This window comes from Hyaena hyaena, unplaced genomic scaffold (assembly GCF_003009895.1).
Source record: "Hyaena hyaena isolate Hyena2069 unplaced genomic scaffold, ASM300989v1 scaffold_18, whole genome shotgun sequence".
Lineage (NCBI taxonomy): Eukaryota > Metazoa > Chordata > Mammalia > Carnivora > Hyaenidae > Hyaena > Hyaena hyaena.
This window is the reverse complement of record NW_024080649.1, coordinates 2,008,698-2,028,301: the sequence shown is the minus strand read 5'-3', so window position 1 is coordinate 2,028,301 and position 19,604 is coordinate 2,008,698. Positions and strand designations below refer to the sequence as shown.

At 51.6% G+C, this 19,604-nt stretch overlaps 1 protein-coding gene across 2 annotated transcripts; it reads right to left on the bottom strand.

Moving 5' to 3' along the window:
* Positions 1-2,550: 2,550 nt before the first annotated feature.
* PLA2G15 (phospholipase A2 group XV) lies at positions 2,551-14,128 on the bottom strand. Of its 2 annotated transcripts, none has more exons than XM_039223574.1 (6): positions 13,935-14,128; positions 10,981-11,137; positions 7,157-7,275; positions 6,811-6,909; positions 6,187-6,411; positions 2,551-4,431 (listed from the first exon to the last, which is right to left on the bottom strand). In XM_039223574.1, the coding sequence occupies exons 1-6, from the start codon at positions 14,047-14,049 to the stop codon at positions 3,920-3,922; spliced, it is 1,227 nt and encodes a 408-aa protein (XP_039079505.1). In that variant the 5' UTR covers positions 14,050-14,128; the 3' UTR covers positions 2,551-3,919. The 2 variants fall into 2 exon arrangements, with proteins under 2 accessions (XP_039079505.1, XP_039079512.1); XM_039223581.1 differs by having other exon boundaries at positions 4,038-4,431; positions 6,187-6,286.
* Positions 14,129-19,604: the final 5,476 nt, after the last annotated feature.

Genomic DNA, 19,604 nt, shown 5'->3' with positions numbered 1-19,604 from the left:
GACAGCGCGCGCCGCGTCGGGACAGGACGCCTGGTTCCGCGCGGAGTCGGCGGTGGCTGAGCTTCTGGGCCCCGGGGCGGGGGTGTTCGCGGCGGCCTCAGGGATCAGCCAGCCCTGCTCGGGTGTGCAGTGCCGGCGTCCGCATGTATTTGGCTGCCAGTCCCCAGGCAGGCCGTGACCTAGGCCCAGCCACCCTCGCTCTAAATGGCCCTGGAACCCGGCTGTTGGCCATACAGCTTACACAAGGAGCTCTTGACAGGCTCCATACCCCGTTCTCAGCCAACCGCTCCTCTATGCACCCTAGGAAGACACAGACCCAGGACATTTCCTCCCACACTCAGAGCTCTGCCCAGCTGGCGCCATTGAGGCCTCCACAGACACAAGGACACTGCGGGGCTTCTGTAGCCAACACCCCGCCTCCCTGGGACTCAGGCTGGAGGACAGTTTTTGATCCTCATCTTGTCTGACCTTACTGACACCCTCTTGGGGGAACTGCACCCTCCTGTCCGCTTCCTCTACCGCTGGCTGCTCCTCCACCATCTCCTAGGGGTCCTTCTGGTAGCTCTGGGGCTCTTCTTCTAGGGTCTCTCTGACCTCTTAGACAGCTGAGCCTTCCCCCTGAGCTTGCTGTCCACAACCTCAAGCCTTAACCCTCTCCTGGGCCATGGAGTCATTTCCCACAGACAACGTGTTTACAACTGCACATCCTATAGTTTGAGACTGACCATACCCCATCCCCTGCTCTGCACCACCCAGTGACCCAGCCAGAGGTGGGCAGCACCCTGGACCCTTCCTCCTCCTGCCCCCCAAGGACCTGCAGGTTTTCTCCTGCTTTTCTTCTCTCCAGTGATAGTAGCCTCCCAATCCCTAGCTTGCTCCCTCTAATCCATCCCCATAAGGTAGGGATTGCTCCTAAAATACACATTGGAATGACTATCTCCTCCATCTAAAAACACTTCCGTTCTTCCACCTATAGACCTGAGACAGTGATCCTTGAAGAACCCTCATTGCTACTGCCCTCCTTGTGCTGTCTGCTTGGAATACTGTCCTTCATTGTGAATGAGAGTATGTGCATATTTGGAGTCTTTAGAATCTGACCCTTTGTCCCCTGGATCCATTCCTTCTGCCTCTCTGGCCAGGCAAAGTAAGAATTCTGCTCACATGTGTCACTCAGTGGCAGCCAGTCCACTTATCCTTGCAACAGCCTCACACATGACCTGCCAGCAGCCAGATCTCTGGCGTTGCTCACATCCAGTTAAAACAACCTACCAGCTGAAAGCCCATCATGCACCAAACACCAAATTGGATGTTCTCCTGCACCATCAGTGTTCCTCAGGACCACCCTGCACGGTACATCTATTCAGCCCCGTTGTGCAGAGAACCAAGCTAAGGCTCAGGGAAGTTAGGAGACTCTATATGTAGCCTGGAGCTGGTAGAACTCAGATTTGAACCAGTCGGATGGGCTATAGGCTGCTATGACTCCACGCCCTCTCTCTGCAGCTGTGAAATGGAGGGTGGTAGAAGGGCTGAAACACGTCAGGGGTGAGTAGGTAGCTATAAGGCCACCACAAGGAGTAGCATGGGAGGGTGGATGTCAGGGCAGAGCTGGGAGTCAGGCTGGGCAGGACCTGGAGGTAAGAACCCTTTGTGTTGTCATCTTTTTACCAAGGCCAGCAATTGCAGCTGGGCCTGTATATCCCCTAGGCATCCTCCCCCTCCCTGGACCATATTTCTTTCAGGTTTTGCCAATAAATAGTGCTGTGAGAGGGCTCAGAGTGCCCTCTAGTGGCCCAGGGTGTATTGAAGCCTGAAGCCCAGGTTGGCTCGGCCCTGGCCCTGAGGAGAGAGCAGGAACTGGGGCTTCCCACCACCCCACTGCCCCCAACCCTCACTCTACGCACCATAGAATTCAGCCTTGGATGCCATCCCTATGCATGTATCCCTGTCTCGGGTTCTGTTTCTCTGTCTTTATCCATCTCCACTTGGTTCCCAGTCTTGGTCCCTATCTCTGCCCATCTTGATCTCTATCCACGCCTAGTCTCAGCCTAGTCTCTCCTCCTCAGTCAGTCTCTGTCTGTCTGCAAAGAGGGACAGATGGTGGGTAGACAAACTGAAGAAACAAAGAAGAAGGGTGGCGTCCTAAAAAGAACTCTAGGGTCAAAAGATGCTGAGACCTGAAAGCTGAGAGAGGACAAAAAGGCTGGGGAGGAGAGTCCAGCCAGGGTGACCTGCAGGGTTGTCCTTAGCCCCCAGCTATGGGGCAGCATGTGGGGTTTTCAGACCAAGCAGGAGTAGAGGGAAGGGCAGGAGCCGACTCCCACTGGGAATGCTTCAGGTCCTAGTTCTTAGTTTCAGGAGGGGAAATAGATTCCAGGAGAGAGGGCAGGAGGATAAAGCCCAAATCGGTGCACAGGTGCCATACTTTGGCACCAAGAGAACCCATCAAGGCCCCAGGAAAGGTCTAGCCCCTGAGTACCCACCTCTCTAGCCTCTTCACCCCTCCACTACCTCTCTCTTCTCAGGCTCCAAACAGACTCTAAGCCAAGGCACTTTACAGCATCCAGAATATTTTTATTGCCAGAATCAAAGTACAGCCTGCTCAGAGCCCCATATGGAGCACACCACTCAGGACTAAAAAGAGAGAGAGATGCTGGGTTATGTTCACAATACAAAAAAATCCAGCTCCACAGAAATCTTGTGGGAGATCAGCACAGTCCAGCCTGACTGTAGCTCTGGGGCCTAGAGGTTAGACTCAAGTCTTGGCTTGTAGCCATTGACCACTTGGAGATCACTGCCACCAAGGTAGATCCAGATTCTCCATCCCTGCCCATGCAGCACCTCTGGAACAGAAAGAAAACTACCAGGGGAGCCCCAAGGCACCTGGCTCTCTCAGGGGCCCACTCAAGCATCTGGGTTGGTCTCTGCAGACCAAACGCCACTGAGCTGCCTGGTGGGGGTAGGTGCTGGGCAAAATGGGCAAGAGTCCTACCTCCTCTCAGCTCTGTGCCAGCCCACATGGGTGCTAGAAAAACCCTAGGGCAGGGTGGCAATGTGGTGGTGGAGTTAGCAAGAGGGCAGCTCAAGGTGGCCCGGAGCGGCCTTAGCTGCTTCCTTGAGTTCTCTTTCTTCATGAGTACCTAAATGGCCATGGCACCGGGCCCTGCTCTCATCTTTGAACCACATTCCCAGAGGGAAGCAAGCCAGCATCAATACTGTGGGTAACAGCCCAGCCACGGGAGTCAAGCCTCCTGGAACATAGCCCCCAAGAACTAGAGGGCCATATGCTGCCCAATCCTGAGCTAGGCTGTTCTTGGAGGTGAGGGAGGTAGGAGTGAATGCCCCAGGACCTGGGAACCATGAAGAACACAACTTGCCCCTGCCTGCAGGAGGAACCAGACTGCCTCTAGGTCACAGGGAAGCCAGCAGCTCCAGCCACCCACAGCCACTAGCAAGCCTACCTGTGGCCAGTATGTGGGAAGGATCACCCTAGGGACCAGGAGCCCATCCCTGGGACCTTTTGGGACAGGAACCACACCTCAGTAATACCCCTCAAGGAAGGCTGAGGGGCCAGGGCCCGGTGGCTAAGTATGAAAAGGCCACAGGGGTAGGAGGAACAAATGGCCCCTCAGTCCAGGATTGAGGCCAGGCGCCAGCCAGTCCACCTGCAGAGCCAGTCCTGAGGTCACAGCAATTCTGTCAGCAGCATTCTTTTCAGCAAGGATCCATCAAGTGAGTCCAGACTATTTCTTCTTTCTTCATACCCACAGAGAAAGGATAAGAAACAGCACTTCCCAATGGCAGATATTTCACAGCCCAAGACTGAAGGCCTTAGACAGTCAAACTGCTAAACTCACGGGCCACGGTAGCCAAGAGAAGCAGGTACGGCCACGCCATCCCACAGCCCTGCCCGGCACAGGAATCAGGGCCCAAGGAGCACACGTTTCAGATAGGCCAGGGTGGTGGTGTTGGCCAGCATCTCGATGTGCTCACTGCCCGGCAGCTCCTGCAGTGACACTGGGTGCTCCTGGCGGCTGCGCCAGGCCTGGCACTGCAGGGCGCTCTGCAAGTTCACGGTGCCGTCGCCGTCACCAAAGCAGATTTTGGGATCTCGGTCTGGGAAGCTCTCATAGTAGAAGGAGTCTGGCGTGGGAACACCAGCGCCATAGAGGCAGTGCAGTGGCACGCCGGGCGGCACCGTGACTTTGACCAGCCCCTCCGTGTCCTGCCGCATGAGCCATCCGTCTTTGAAGCCAATGTCCTGGAAGAACTGGCGGTAGTCCCGCAGCGTGTAGTTGGTTGTGGGCGTGTGCACGAAGACCTTCTCGGGAGACCAGGTGTAGTTGTAGGGCAGCAGCCAGCTGGTGGACACAGCAGACCGCTGCTGCTCCCGGATCTTTAGGGGCCCGATGACTGGGATCCGATTGTTGTCTCCTGCAGGGAGGGGGCTTTCTCAGTCTGTGCTCTCCGGGCAAGCTGGCTGGGCAGCAGGGTCCCCACCAGGCCCCTTGCTGGGCCCTAGTCAGGGGCCCAGTCAGCACTCTAGCGCCTCTACACTGCCGTCCTCATTATAACTCCCCCATGGTTCCCTGTATGTTCACACTATCTGGGAAGCACACGACCATGACTTGTTTCTTTCCTTCTGCATTTCCTCACCAGAGGTTTAGGCAGCACATACCCACAAGGTGATTCATTGCGTAAACAGTACCCTCCTCTGAGCATTTGTTATCAGGCTTGTGGGCACTGACCTTATGGAAGGTGACTCAGCAGGATGTCAGCCCAGGGACACATTCATCTTTCTCTTTTCTTACACTGAGTTATGAAAACATTTTTCTTTTCCTGGGCTCATATCTGCAGCCAGACAGCCCTGGTTGTATCCTACTCACCTGCCTGTCGCTGACCTGGGCAGCCAGGCCTGGGAGAGAGGGGGCAGGAGGGGAGGCTGCAAGCAGAGCGAGAGTCCGTCCCACACAGGAATGCCAACACCACAGCCAGGGAGGCCTCTGAGGAATGAGCCGGAACTTGGAAACAGGGGCCCCCTGACCTATTCAGGACCCATGGTCACCCATTAACTCACCTCCTGACTGACCAACAGGACTTCAGCTCTGCCTTATGAGGTCTGGCTGTAGGACCCCTGAGGCAAGGAAAGCCCCCTGCTATGGGCTGACTACTCCCCCCACCCCCACCCTACCCCTGATCCAGACTGCCAGGACCTGACATAACAGTTTCCCAGAATCTGAGGCAGAGACCTAAGGGGACTCACAGAGAAACTCTGAAAGGCTAGGACCTGAACCTCACCATGGCTCCCTGTCTCAAACTCAGGCATATTCACATCTGTCCTTTTAGGTCCAGGTTGGACAGAGTAGGTGGCTGTCATTAGTCCTCACTATATCTGGACTCGTTGTCCAGCCAATCCAGGGTCATTTCTGGGAGAGGCACTGGGTCTGACCAGATTGTAACCATCAGTTGTCCAGCAAGTAGGTCAGGCAGTGCTGATGACGAGGAAGAAAGTTCCTCAGACGCTCGGCATAGTGGCTCGTGGCTCCTAACGTGAGGGACCATGGGTTCATCCCCAGTCCTAGCAGAGGGAGGAAAGCCCCATAGCTACAGCTGGCAGGCTCTGATAGCCCTGAAAAGCCAAATGAATTGGGGAGGAACAGGGAGGGGGGTGGTGGCTCTGCTAACTGCCGAGCAAGCAGGCCCAAAGAAATCTGCACCTGCTTCCTCCCTGTGTAACAGGGAGGCTCCCCATTGTACAATTCATAAACAGGAAACTGGAGTCCAACCTTTCTTCCTTGGGGCAAAGGTGGGTATGAAGAAGGAAAGATGAGGGTAAAAGAAAGGGAGAAGGCTCCCCCAAAGAACCTAACTTGGGTCAAACCAAGTTAGGCCAGCCAGGCCAGAGCATAGTGTACGTGTATACATGTGTGCACAAGCCAGTACCTGAATGACCAACAGTTGTGACACTCCATGTACATGCTGTAAGAAAACTTACATAGATAACAAGAGACATTACCTAGAGAGAGGAAATTAATTAGTGATAGATTCTCTTTTGGAAAAGGAGATGTTTGGAAAAGCATACCACTCTGGAGAAGAGACATGAGAGTGGCCCAGGAGGACACTGCAGAAGGAAAGAGAGGGCACCATCCCTGACATCAGCCCCCCACACTGGGTCAGGCAGGGTCTTACCTGAGGCCAGGACACGCAAAGTCTTGGCCACGCCCCCCCAGGGCGCACCCAGTGCCACAAAGGCACGGATATACTTGTTCTTCCAGGCCTGTGGCTGCCGCTGCAGAAAGTAGAGTGTGTACATGTTGCCCATGCTGTGGGCAACCAGCACCACAGGGCCCCCATACAGCTGATGCATCTCCTCGATCATCTCCCGGAGGGCCAGGAAGTAGGGCCCGTTTTCATCTGTAGGCCAGAGCCAGGCGGTGGTCAGGAAGGAAGGGTCCTGGGGCCTGAACCATTGAATGTTTTTCAGGCCAGATCCAGGACTAGGCAGGTGGGGAAAATGCTAAAATCCAACTGGGAGTGGTCTAGTTTCCCCTCCTTTTCCAGGAAGGGAGGAATCGTAGGAGCTACTTTCCCCCTTCACAGCCTTGTTATCTCTCCCCAGGGCTCAGAGGTCCAGAAATCCTTGGGTGAGGAGTGGGGAAGGACAGGACAGATTGACCAGGGGTAGTAGCTGTCATTGCTAGGCTGGACGCCAGAGGCCTTGTGGGGAGGGGAGAGCCCAGGGCCCTTGGTGGCTGTGACCTCCTCGTCCCCACCTCCAAAGACCTCAGGGAAGAAGCAAGGGTGACCACTTACTTGGGGCTCGGCGCCAGTCATAGGGGGCCCCCCGGACATCCTCATCCCGTGTGTAGCCCCAGCCCACAAGGCTGTCTACCATGGTATGGAAATAGGAACCTGCAGACAGAAATGTATGGGAATTGCAGAAAGGACAGTCAGTGTCAGCCACCCACAGCATACCCAACAAGGAGACTGTGACATCTACTGTAGAAAGATCCCTGAAGAAGGACTTATAAGGCTCTGTGCCTACAGTGATTAGAGACAGTTTACAAGCTACCATTTCAAACTAACAGCATTCCTCCCACTCTAGAAATATAGAACCTTCAGCTCCATTCCCTGGACGGCACGAGGAAGGGTTACATACCCATGCTGCTTCTGCTGGGGTCTAGGAACTCCAGTGAGAAAGTCTTCCCAAAGCCAGGGACACGCACATCCACACCATCTGGGAACTGGGTGGCCCGGGATGTTCTGTTGTAAACCAGCCTGTCGGGGATGGGGGTGGGGATATTGAGTTGGTGATCCAGAGATGACCCTGAGCATGGTGTGTCCTAAAACTGCCCTGTGTCCTAAGCCACACTTCCTTACTATTCTCATGTCTGGTAAGAAGTATAGGGGAGACTAAAAACTAACAAACTTTATAAAGCACAAATCAGAGTAACCAAGCCCAACTGAGGACCCCAAACAAGACTCACTCCAAAGATTAAACCAGGGCCCCTGTCAAGGCAATATTTTCTTCTCCTCAGTGTCATCCACCTCAGAATGTAGATCTTGGATTTGGTTGGAGAAGGGAAGTGCCAGGCCTGGCTCTGCCATCAACATTATGCTTGGCCCAAAAGGCAGGTAGCCTAATCTTACAGGCTCTCATTCCCCATCTCTGTGGATTTAGCTCCTACCACCCACCACAACGCATCACAGGGCAAAGGAGATCGTTAAGTGCAGCATACAACAGAACCAAACAGAGAAACCACCACCGTAGGGCCTGAACACCAAGGCTGCTGTGTGGGTGGGGCGGCAAGGTCTGGAAAAATGATGGGGTAGCACAGTGGGAGACAGAAAGAAAGCTTTGTACTAAGCCAGGAACTTGGTTCTGTCCTCCCTGATACCAAGGAGGCAAATGTGCCCTAGAAAATACAGGCCAGACCCGCAGTCACTGGTGGTCCTGAGTCCTAAATCCCAGAAGATCAGCCACAGAAAGCTGACAAAGGTACCCAACATTGACCCAAATAATAGGTCCGGGGGCCCACTTTCTCTAGAGCAATCTGTAGATTATCCCAATGGCCACTCAGCAAAGTGTAGACAACTTTCTACAAGGACAAAGCAGCTCAGTGCCAGATGAAAGGCTAAACAAGTCAGATGTCCAATGAAGGTAGACAAGCCACTCTCAAAATCAGCCTGCACCTCCGACTGGCAGTACCTGAGACCGAGTCTCTGGTATAAAAATAGAATTGCAGATCAACAGCCCAGAAATAACCCTGATCACATACAAAAGAGGAAAGAGTCGACAAAGCAGGCGTCACAAACAACAGGGAAAGGCAAGGCACCCGGAGAACTAGCTAACACATCTTCAGAAAAAAAAATTAATTTGTGAGACTCCATTCAGCTCAAACATTTACTGAGTACAAATTTGTTCCTGGTTCTATTGCTATAACGATAAAAGAGATACAACCTCTGCCTTCAGGGAGCTCAGTCTTAGCTCAGGGTCACATAATTCTGGGTCCGAATCTTGGTTCTGCCACTTATTAGCCAAGTGACCCTAGGCAACTTTGTAACCTTTTTGAGCTTCCAGATTTCCTCAACTGTAAACAAGGTTGAAAACAGTGCCTGTTTCATAGAGTTGCTGTAAGACTAAATGAAAGAAAGTATGTAACACAGACTGTGTCTGTATTCAACAAGTGGTAATTCCCAATACAGTATCGTCTTCTTATCAGGGAAACATCCTTGGAAACAAAGTTTGGCAAATGATAAGGATATAAGAGAACAGACATGTGGCATGGAAGAAGGAAAGGCTAAGAGCACTGCGGGAGTGGCAGGGAACCAGGCTCAGGTTTTAAAGGGTGAATGGGGGTGGGGGTGCCTGGATGGCTAAGTCAGTTAAGCATGACTTCGGCTCAGGTCGTGATCTCAGTTTGTGAGCTCAAGCCCCACACTGGGGTCTGCACTAACAGTGCAGAGCCTGCTTAGATCCTCTGTCTCCCTCTCTCTCCGCCCCTCCCCTGCTCACTCTCTCCTTCTCTCTCTTAAAAATAAATAAACATCAAAAAAAATTAAAAGCATGAATGCGAGGGAATTTCTCAGGTAAAGCTAGATTCCAGGCTGAAAGAACTGCATGTATAAAGATATGAAGACACGGTATGTCCCAGGAGGAATAAGAAGCTGAGGGGCCAGTGGTCAAGTCAGATGCAAGGGAAGGGTCGGAGGCCATGTTGAGGCTATGAATAAGGGCTGAAGCATAGAATCCACATCTAAGGGGGTGCCTGGCTGGCTTAGTCAGTAGAGCATGCGACTCTTATATCAGGGATATGAGTTCAAGCTCCACGTTGGATATAGAGATTAGTTAAAAATAAAATCTGGCCAACTAATCTTTGACAAAGCAGGAAAGAATATCCAATGGAATAAAGATAGTCTCTTCAGCAAATGGTGCTGGGAAAACTGGGCAGCGACATGCAGAAAAGTGAACCTGGACCACTTTCTTACATCATACACAAAAATAAACTCAAAATAGATGAAAGACCTAAATGTAAGACAGGAAGCCATCAAAATCCTAGAGGAGAAAACCTCTTTGACTTCGGATGCAGCAACTTCTTACTCAACATGTCTCCAGAGGCCAGGGAAACAAAAGCAAAAACGAACTATTGGGACCTTGTGAAAACAAAAAGCTCGGCACAGAGAAGGAAATAATCAGCAAAACTAAAAGGCAACCGACAGAATGGGAAAAGATACTTGCAAATGACATATCAGATAAAGGGTTAGTATGTAAAATCTACAAAGAACTTATCAAACTCAACACTCAAAAAAACAATCCAGTGAAGAAATGGGCAAAAGACATGAATAAACACTTCTCCAAAGAAGACATCCAGATGGCTGATAGACACATGAAAAAAACACTCAACATCACTCATCATCAGGGAAATAAAATCAAAACCACAATGAGATACCACCTCACACCTGTCAGAATGGCTAACGCTAACAACCCAGGCAACAACAGATGTTGGCGAGGATGAAGAGAAAGAGGATCTCTTTTGCACTGCTGGTGGGAAAGCAAACTGGTGCAGCCACTCTGGAAACAGTATGGAGGTTCCTCAAAAAATTAAAGATAAAACTACCCTTTGACCCAGCAATTGCACTACTGGGTATTTATCCAAGGGATACACGTATGCTGTTTCAAAGGGGCACATGCACCCCATTGTTTATAGCAATGCTATCAACAATAGCCAAAGTATGGAAAGAGCCCAAATGTCCATTGACAAATGAATGTATAAAGAAAATGTTGTGTACACACACACACACACACACACACACACACATAGAGTATTACTCGGCAATCAAAAAGAATGAAATCTTGCCATTTGCAACTACGTGGATAGAACTAGAGGGTGATATGCTAAGCGAAATTAGTCAGTCAGAGAAAGACAAATATCATATGACTTCACTCATATGAGGAATTTAAAATACAAAACAGATGAACATAAGAAAGGGGAAGCAAAAATAATACAAAAGCAGGGAGAGGGACGAAACATAAGAGACTCTTAAATACAGAGAACAAACAGAGGGTTGCTGGAGGGGTTGCGGGAGGGGGATGGGCTAAATGGGTAAGGGGCATTAAGGAATCTACTCCTGAAATCATTATTGCACTATATGCTAACTAAATTGGATGTAAATTAAAAAATAAGTAAATTAATTTTAAAAATAAATAAAATCTTCAAAAAAAAGAAAAAGAAAAAGAATCCACGCAGAGGGTGTACAGCACAAGGCACGGACTAGAGAGAGTAGAGACAAGAGCTACAAGAAAGGGAGGAAGAAAGTTCTGTCTCCGAGCGTGAAGAGGTGGTGCTGATTAGACTGAGGAAATGAGAAGGGCAAGGAGTCAGTGATCTCAGGGTCTGTTGACATGGGGATGAGACAGAAATAGGTTCTAGAAATTTCTTTAGGCTCGGTGAGCAGCACCCCAGTCTGTGCCCCAGCCCCCACCTGATGTTGTCGATCCAGCAGTCAATGATGACAGGCAGCAGCAGCTCGAGGTTCAGCCAGAGGGTGAAGTAGCTGTCCGTTCTCTTGGAGCAGAGGTAGTGTACAACCGTTGGCTTGTCCAGCTTTGCCTCCAGCTGGTTCCCCAAGTCACCGGGCACTGCAGGGGGACCCAGAACACTCATGAGGGCCTGGACCTGGCAGGCTGGAGATCCTCTGGCTTGAACCCAAAGGCCTTCTTACTACAGCTGTCCCAGGCTACAGAGTAGGGCCTTGTTAGCTCAAAGGAGTGGGAAACAGGACAAAGCACTGGGCCACTTAACTAGCCAAAACTGAATCCAGAGAAGGCACTCCAGGGCAGGCTTGTGGAGGGGTCGGGGGGTGCAATGAACCGAAACACAGCTGAGAGAAGTTCATACTGGTACCTGCCAGCCTCTTGAGAGCCCAGTAATCTTGCAGAGGGCAGATCATCTGGAGGGCCCTAGGCTCTCAGCACACCTGGACCCTGTGTCAGAGATGGCTACCCTGAAACAACACACCCGTCCAGCCACAGCCAGGTAGGGGTGGGCGTGACAAGTCCCAAGGATAACTTCTCTCTGCCCAAGCCAGTCTAGTCAGTTTACATACACAGAGCCCTCTGGCCCCTGTGACACTTAAACCCATCCCCATGGCTTCACCACCCAACATTCAAGGCCCTTCCCAGAATATTGCTCCCATTGACCTTTCAGGCCTCACCTGCTTCTACATGCCATGCTCTTGACATCTTCCAAGCCCATCACCATTTAGGATCCATGATCACTGAGTGAACCATCAGCTCTTGGTTCTCTTGGGCATCCTTTGGGCTCTACAAACCCACCCCTGCACAGGGGATGCCCTCCTTTTGCATCATCTCACAGTGTCCTCAGGACAACCATGAGAGGCAGGTGTGACACCTGCCTTCACCTCCCTTAACAACACAGATGCAGAAATGGGGAGTCCTCAGCATAACAGTTCAGAGACCTTGGTCATTGTCTCCACCAAAAAGGAAATGGCTGAAAGAGGAAGTCACCAGATTTGCTGTGCCTGAATGCTCTTTGTCCTAGACAAGCTGTGTGGCCTCTAAAAATAGCAGTGGACACTTCCTAAGCCCCTTTTTGCTTAAAACTGGACAAAAGACATCCATGTACCTTTCACCTCAAATAACACTGGGAGAGAACATCCTTACTGTGCTTACTTTACAGATGAGGAGACTGAGGCTGGGGTAGAAATGACTTCTTGCCATTCTCCACCTGCCCAAGGTCTTTGGTCTCTGCCTCCTCTACCACCAATTTGGGTCTCACTCATAGAAGCTGGTCACCCTTGGATGCTGATCCTCTGATGGTCCTTGCTCTGTGTCTAGGAACAACTCTCCACAGCCCACCATGGGGTTTCCCAGAATTAATGCCAACAGCTGCACTCTCTGCGAAGCCGGGCAGATTAGAATTCTGTGACTCTGGTTGTAGCATAAGGCTCCTCTGCTGTGGCCTAGGATAAGCAAGAACTGAACTGAATGAATTAATGAATGAAGTTAGCACCAATCCAAGAAAAAAGGCTGCCACACATCAGGGGCCTCATCAGGGACCACACATTTCCCAATGCCACAGCCTTCATACTCAGAACTCCTTAGGCCTACCCATGGGTTCTTGTGTGCCTACAGGATAAAGTCTAGATGAGCCAACTAGTCACAAGCCCTGCACAATCCACTCCTCCCCCAACTCCATTTCAGACATCCTGGATTGCTTACCCCTCTCCCTCTGATATATAGTTTCCTCTGCCTGTAACTCTCTCCCGGCCTCACCTCTAGCCACATACTCCAGGAAGCCTTCCCTAACTGGATAAGTGGACTCTTTGTGCTTGCCCAACACAGACCTCATCTCTAGGGATCCCTGTAAACTTAGGGAACACAGGGCCAAGTCTGCCCAAATCCCATGGATTTCCTTGCCTAGAGCTCCTGCTAGGGCCCCGCAGGGACCACACTGCCAGCCAACCCTACCCTTCTGTGATCTGCACCATCCACATTGAAATACTCCCATCAGAAAGAACATGGGGGTCATACTGCAGCAGACTCAACATGTGACATATACCTCAGCATGTCTCTGCCCTTAAGAATCCTAGCTGGCCACCAACTCAATGTTTGAATGAGGCATCCAAGGCCTCCAAGACAGAGAAGTCTTATCTCTGCCCACCACCAGGAGGAAACACTATGGTTCCTGTATAGTTGCAGGGGCCAGGGGCCAAGGGGTCAGCAGGGAAGGTCACCTAGATCCAACATAGCCCAGTCCAAATTGGTCAGGCAAGGGTAAGATGTTGCCTGGCATCTGCTGATAGCCATTGTCCCAACCCTTACCTCTGTCTTTAGCCACCCTCAGATTCCCTTAGGCCTCTTCCCTCAGGCCAATGGCACCCATTTGATAAGTTTGGGGAGGGAGAAGTCTTGGTGGCAGGCTAGGAGAGCCATTCTTTCCCCAAAAAGCTTCCTTTCAATAACGCCTCCTGAAACAGACGGGGCTAGAAAAGTCGAGAGAGACAGTCTCCTAGCCATGCCCAAATCAACAATGAGGACCCTGAGGACTAACTCCGAGAACACCATGTCCCCCGACGAACCCCAGGAGTGGGGCCAAAGGATCTCGGTCTCTGCAGCTAAAAAAATGGGCAAAGAGCGAGGCAAAGCTTGGAACTGACGTAGACAGCAGTGCTGATGAACAACCGCACCGCAGCCCTCCCATTTACTCCATATTTTACAGGGGAAGGTGAGCAGAGGTTGACCACACCCGCGCACAGCATGGCGAGAGGTGGACGGACCGACCCAGGTGACAAGACAGTCATATGCTCCCGCGCCCCACACTTAGAGCACATGCAGGTCTGGAAGACAGCCCCTCCCGCACCCGGTCCTGCTGGACGCAAGAGCAAACGGACCCACGACTGGACGCGCGCCTCACCCAGCACCACCGGAGGGGGACGTCCGACAGGGAGCGCCGGGTCTACGAGCAGCAGGAGGAACAGGAGGCCACCCAGGAGCAGCGCCGCAGAGTAGGGACAGAGGCGAAGACCCATTGCGTGCCACGGCCGCTACAGGTCCAGGGGTGCGGATTCAGCGCTCTGGGCTCGTGCCTAGGCCGGGGCGGCGGCGACGCGCTTAACCCCACCGCCCGCAGGCGACCACAGTCGCCGGGCCAATCAGGACCACCTTCCCCAAACGGCCTGCCAATAGAAACTCACCGCCAGGCACGTCCCTCCCATTTGGAGCTCGCCGCCTCGCCCCCGCGGATCCCCTGCCAGCTTCTTGGACCTCGCTGCTCGCCGAGCGCATCGATCGATCCGAGCTCAGCCTGGCTTCTGAGCTCTCAGTCCCCGACCAGTCAGACCCAGCTCGCCGCTGCTGGATACCCAGCACGGCTTTTGGGCATCCAAAATCCACGCGGCGCAGCCTTCACCCCAATTCCTGGTGCGTCCCTGCCCTGGGATCTGGAACGGGCTGGGCTGAGCGAGGATTCATGGTCCAGTGCTCAGCGCTGCTGAGAGACCTTGGTCGGAGCAAGGGGAAGAAGGGGAGAAGTGAGTGTCGGAAAGTTCTTGGCCTAAGGGGAACGGGAGGGGAACGGGAGCTGACCAGGACCTTTGTGCAAACCCTACGCCGATTCTTCGCACCCTGCTCCGATGTCACGTGGGTCAGGGGACCCCTTGCGTCTGTCCAGGGTTTAGGAATAGGGGCGGGACAGGTAGAGGCTAGGTCAGTGTGTTTCGCTTCTGAGTGAGAGGGCTCCTCGCCTGTTTTAGTTGGCGCAGTATGGAGCCACAACACCAAGCTGAGCAATACTCGCGCCCAGTGGAAAGTGCGTTTGAACCGGAAGCCTGCGCCAAGGCCCATCAGCAAATTCCCCAGCAGAGCAGGACAGGGACTTCGGAATCCACCTACCACTCACATCCCAGACAAACTGGGGATCCAGAGACGACACAGACTCCCAGCTAGCGGAATCAGAGCGAACGGAGTGGGTAGATTGGACCGCTGGCAATACGGCCAGCACTATGGGTCACCCTAGGATAGGGAGACCAGCACCCTAAGATAGGGAAACTGGAATCTTGATCCTCCACACACCTCCTCCTGAGGCCTAGACAACACCCTGATCATCCCCTGGCTGGTCTAAAGACCTCTAGCCTGCCCATTCCTTCCTTCCTTCCTTCCTCTTGGTCAATGGCTAACCCTTTCTAGCTTTTCAGAGTGCTGCAAGTATTCACCATTTTGGCCTGCCCTTCTGTGTTCTTAGAACATTGGTGATTGGAGTATCTTACTCTTCTTCTTCTTCTTCTTCTTCTTCTTCTTCTTCCTCTTTTTTATCTTTTTTATTTATTTTTGAGAGAAAGATTGCACAAATTGGAGAGAGGGAGTAAAAGGGGAACAGAGGATCTTAAGCAGGCTCTGGGCTAACAGCAGTGAGGCCAATGTGGGGCTTGAACTCACGAACTGTGAAATCATAACCTAGGCGAAAGTTGGATGTTCAATCGACTAAGCCACCCAGGTGCTCCCAGAGTACCTTACTCTTTTAAGGTCCAACTATCTCCCACCTCAAGCCCTGGAAAGGACCCAAAACTCCTTCCTCCCTCCATCCTAGTCCCCAGAAGAGGGGTTAGCAAGGACCAATCTATTGCAGGCCCACAGTGAGAGACCATAGAGTTCATTTTGTCAGTACGAGGGACAAGCAGAAGTCCATAGCCAAGAGTTAAGTGAAGGGAGGGTAGACATCAGGATGGCTTGGGCTGCCTTGGATATTGGCCAGTCTGAATGTCTTGTCAACCCATCAGCCTCAGGTGATGATGGGCCCTTCACAGGGTGGCCCTGTCCTTTGCAGCAGTTCCCTGGTGCCCCAGTTCCACAGGCCTTGCAGATGATAGGAACCATGGCCATCGGGGAGAGGATGTTAAGGCCTAGTCACAGTGATCTGTGCTGGCACTGTGGAGAGGGAAGGAGTCAGAAGGTAAGGGTCCCCCTATCACAATGACCCTGTCATCCACATGAAACCCCTGGCTGCAGACCTGGGTTCATCCTGGACTCTAGATACTTCTCTGATTCTCAGACCTACAACCAGGTGGTCACCAAGTCTTGCCAGCTCTACTTTCCCAATGCCAAACTTTCATCTCCAAAGTAGCCTCCTTGCTGATGTCCCAATTTATGCCCTTATTCCTAAGAATTGCTCTCCCTGTGTCAGGTTGGCACCACTAAACATTAAATCAGGCCCATCACTGTCTGCCTAACCCCACACACAACCCTCCTACTGAATGCATCATATACAACTCAGTCATAGTGAGTGAGGACCCTGCAGGGGACTCTGACCTTTTCCCCCAACTTCCACCTCCCCGCTTCCCCAGCTCCCTCATTTCCAGCTTCAATAGCGTGTTTGATCTATTCATCCTTGCACAAGATAACTGAAAAGTCCCTCAAGTTACCAATAGATATTTGGGTGAAGATTTGTTTTTAATGCTCCAAAGGCTTGTTTTTTGCCTTACTGATACAGTATAAAGGGGGAAAGAATTCAGAAACTGTTTCCTAAAGTAGATGAACGATACAAATGTCACTGTGCACTTCAGTTTTATACAGCAAGCTGTTCCAACATCAGCTTATGGGTGAGCTAGTAAGAAACATTACATGCATTTATTTTAAGATGTAAGCATATTTACGTACTTATTTCGTTTTGAAAATCTAGTGTTCTTTACTCCATGGCAGTCAAGACTGGGGCTTAACGCAAGATGTTTCAGCATGCTTCGCTATTTGCTTTTATGCATATGACAATAAATGCATTTTGAAAAAAAAATAACCTCATTCTCTCTCAGGACTTCTGCACTTGTTGCACTGGGATCACTCTGCAGCCCCCATTTTTGGGGACTTAATTGAGCTCTACTTTTAGGCCTCAGCCCAGACATGATCATCGATTGGCTCTGAAGCAGACCCTACCTGGCATCCAGCAGAATATAATTGCCAGAAGAGCAAGCTCCTCACCTGCCCATTACTGGTGCTACTGCCTTCTTTGGTTACTAGTTACCACCAGCACACAGCAGGTGCTTAACTTATACTGAATGAATGAGTGATACACCCCCTTCTCTAACCCTTCGGCCTTCCAGGATATGGTCCTAGTGCCAGTCAGACCTGGAGGAGCGAAGGGACTGAGAGGCTGGATGTGGATTCTGGAAAAGATTGGGAAAGAGGGATAATATTCCCGTGGAGAACACTCTGGGCCAGAGACTAGGGAGTCAGGTCAGTTGTGGTATCTTTCTCAGGTGAGAATCCAGCCAACAGCTTTTGCCTTTTTTCTTTTTTACTGGGCCCTTTGCATTCCCTCTTGCTCACCAAGTTCTAAGCTTCCCTATCTGCACCAGGTGTGTGCCTAGGCTTAGGGCAACCCAACCAAGACCAGGGCTTCCGAACGGAGCCCATTTAGAGGCCAACTGATTCTCCCTTAAAGCTCACAGGACATCAGGCTCCTATTCGTCTTCTCCCAGTGCCTCTCTGGGGTCATGAGAGGCCAAACTCTGAGGTCTGAACAGGGGCCCGGAACAGGGTATCCAATCTGGCTTAGGCATCAAGGAATGTTACCTGGAGGAAGAATTATTGGAGATAGGTCTGGAAGGGTAAGTAGGAATTTGCCAGGGAAACAATAGGAGCCTGGGTGCTCCAGGCAGGGAGCTTAGTATGTGCAGCAGCCTGGAGACCCGAACAATCACACTAAGTGTGTCTGCGGTATAAGGTTGGTGGGAGTGGAAGAGAGGTTGAGGGTCCTGAAAACCAAGCTTAACAACTTGGTTTCTGTCCACAAAGCCTGGAGCCACAAAGATGCTCAAGCTGGAGGGAGGCAGTGTCAAGGGTCTTCCCTTTCACTTCTGTCCTGGAGCACTGCCCTAGGTAGAGCTCTCCGGTGCAAGATCCTGCCTCCGGCCCCAACACCTTGTTCAGGGGACAGTGTCAGTGCGCCCTCTGGTGGGCACTCAACAGCTCTATGGCAAAGCTGGGAACCTGGATGGAGCCCAATGCACTGGCTACCCTGGAGGCCCAGGAGATGAGATAAGGGGCAGTAGCGGTTGGCCCAATTGTGGGCCAAGGGGCTGCGGAGGTGGGGATGGGCCTGAGCTTGGGAGTGTGGATCGCCTCTGTGGATCCCACAAGGTACCCCAGGGTAGAATCCTCCCTATAAGGGTGTCTGGCTGGCAGTCAGTAGAGCATGGGACTCTTGATCTGAGGTTGTGAGTTCCAGTCCCACGTTGAGTGTAGAGATTGCTTAAAAAATACAATCTTTAAAAAAAAAAAAAAAGAATCCTCTCCCATGGTAGGATATTTTCTGGCTTGGGAGGGAAAGAGGAGGGTGCTTTTACATCACTCCTGGACGCCCTATAGGTCCACAAGAATGGTCACACTCCCGGCCCCATGTGAGGATCTCCACCTCTGTATCTGTCCCAACTTGCACATCCCAAAGGCTAGAGCACTAGTGGCCTTTGTAGCAGGCTTCGAAGGCCAAGGTAAGGATGGGATTCCACAAGCTTGTGGCCTGGCTCACAGGACCAATTTCCTTGTCCCCATGTACCTGGATTACAGTTTGGAAAACTCGGTGGACTGGACTGTTGAAGCCTTCCTCACCCTTTTCACATACCTGATTTCCAATTCATTCATTAACGATTCATGAACTCTAGTAGCTGGGTTGGGATGGGAGACATTTCCCAGTGAAATACAGAAATCTCAAACTACAATGGGGACCCCTGCTACAGAGGGAGGTGCCTTCAGAGGACAAAACCTGGAGGAAGAGCAGGGGTTAACTAGGGCAAGGGCTGGGTTGGTAGGGGAAGAAATAGTACAGATAAGACTCTTAAAGGAAAGACCCCTTATCCCCAGGGAAGGTTACTAGTGCTGAAATAGCCAAAGGCTGAAGGTGCAAAGTGCTTAGACAACTATTTATTCATTCATTAAGTCTTGAGCAAGTACTATGTGCCAGGTTCACTGATAGGGTCTGGGGATGAGCCTGTCCTTTAGGATCTGATGTTCGGGGTGGCGGTGGTGTAGGGAGACAATAAATGATGTATTGTATTAGAAGTTACTTTAGTTTTGGGGGGAAGGAGTGAATGTTGTTTAATATTAATGGTGTGATCTGGGAGGACCCATCTGAAGATAATTAAAGGAGCTTGGCAACGCAGGGGCTCTAACGTTAAAGAATTTAGTGTTTCAAGAAGAGTTCAAGCATTGGGAATTGTCATGCAGGAAAGTGTGCGCGGATGGGAGCACAGGAACTTAGGGGAGCCGCCCCACGCTGCCAGGACAGATAGAGGTGCTACACTGGACAGGTCACTTCAAAAGGGTGGCTTTTCTGAAAACCTGGCGACGTTGAGACCCAGGCAGGAGAAATACGGAAGGGCCTAGCTTGAAGGCTGAACGGATGGGGGCGCCAGGAAGGCCGAGACCGAGACCAAGTAGTACCCGGATGGCAGGGTGGTGACGCCGGGAGACAGGACCCCGACAAGGAACAATGCATGTCAAGGGAGTTTTAGGAATGCCGCTAGGGTGAAGAGTTTACTGCAAAGACTTGGATGGAAGAAAGCCCAACTCCGCCTGGCGCACGCGCGCTACAGGGAGG

What these genes read in the sequence shown, in the direction of transcription:
- PLA2G15 (XM_039223574.1), bottom strand. Translation starts at nt 14,049, where the DNA reads ATGGGTCTTCGCCTCTGTCCCTACTCTGCGGCGCTGCTCCTGGGTGGC. An exon ending in TCCCCCTCCGGTGGTGCTGG is followed by an intron (nt 11,138 to 13,934) that starts GTGAGGCGCGCG and finishes GTCCCCCTGCAG; the next exon opens with TGCCCGGTGACTTGGGGAAC. An exon ending in TTTGCGTGTCCTGGCCTCAG is followed by an intron (nt 4,432 to 6,186) that starts GTAAGACCCTGC and finishes CCCTCCCTGCAG; the next exon opens with GAGACAACAATCGGATCCCA.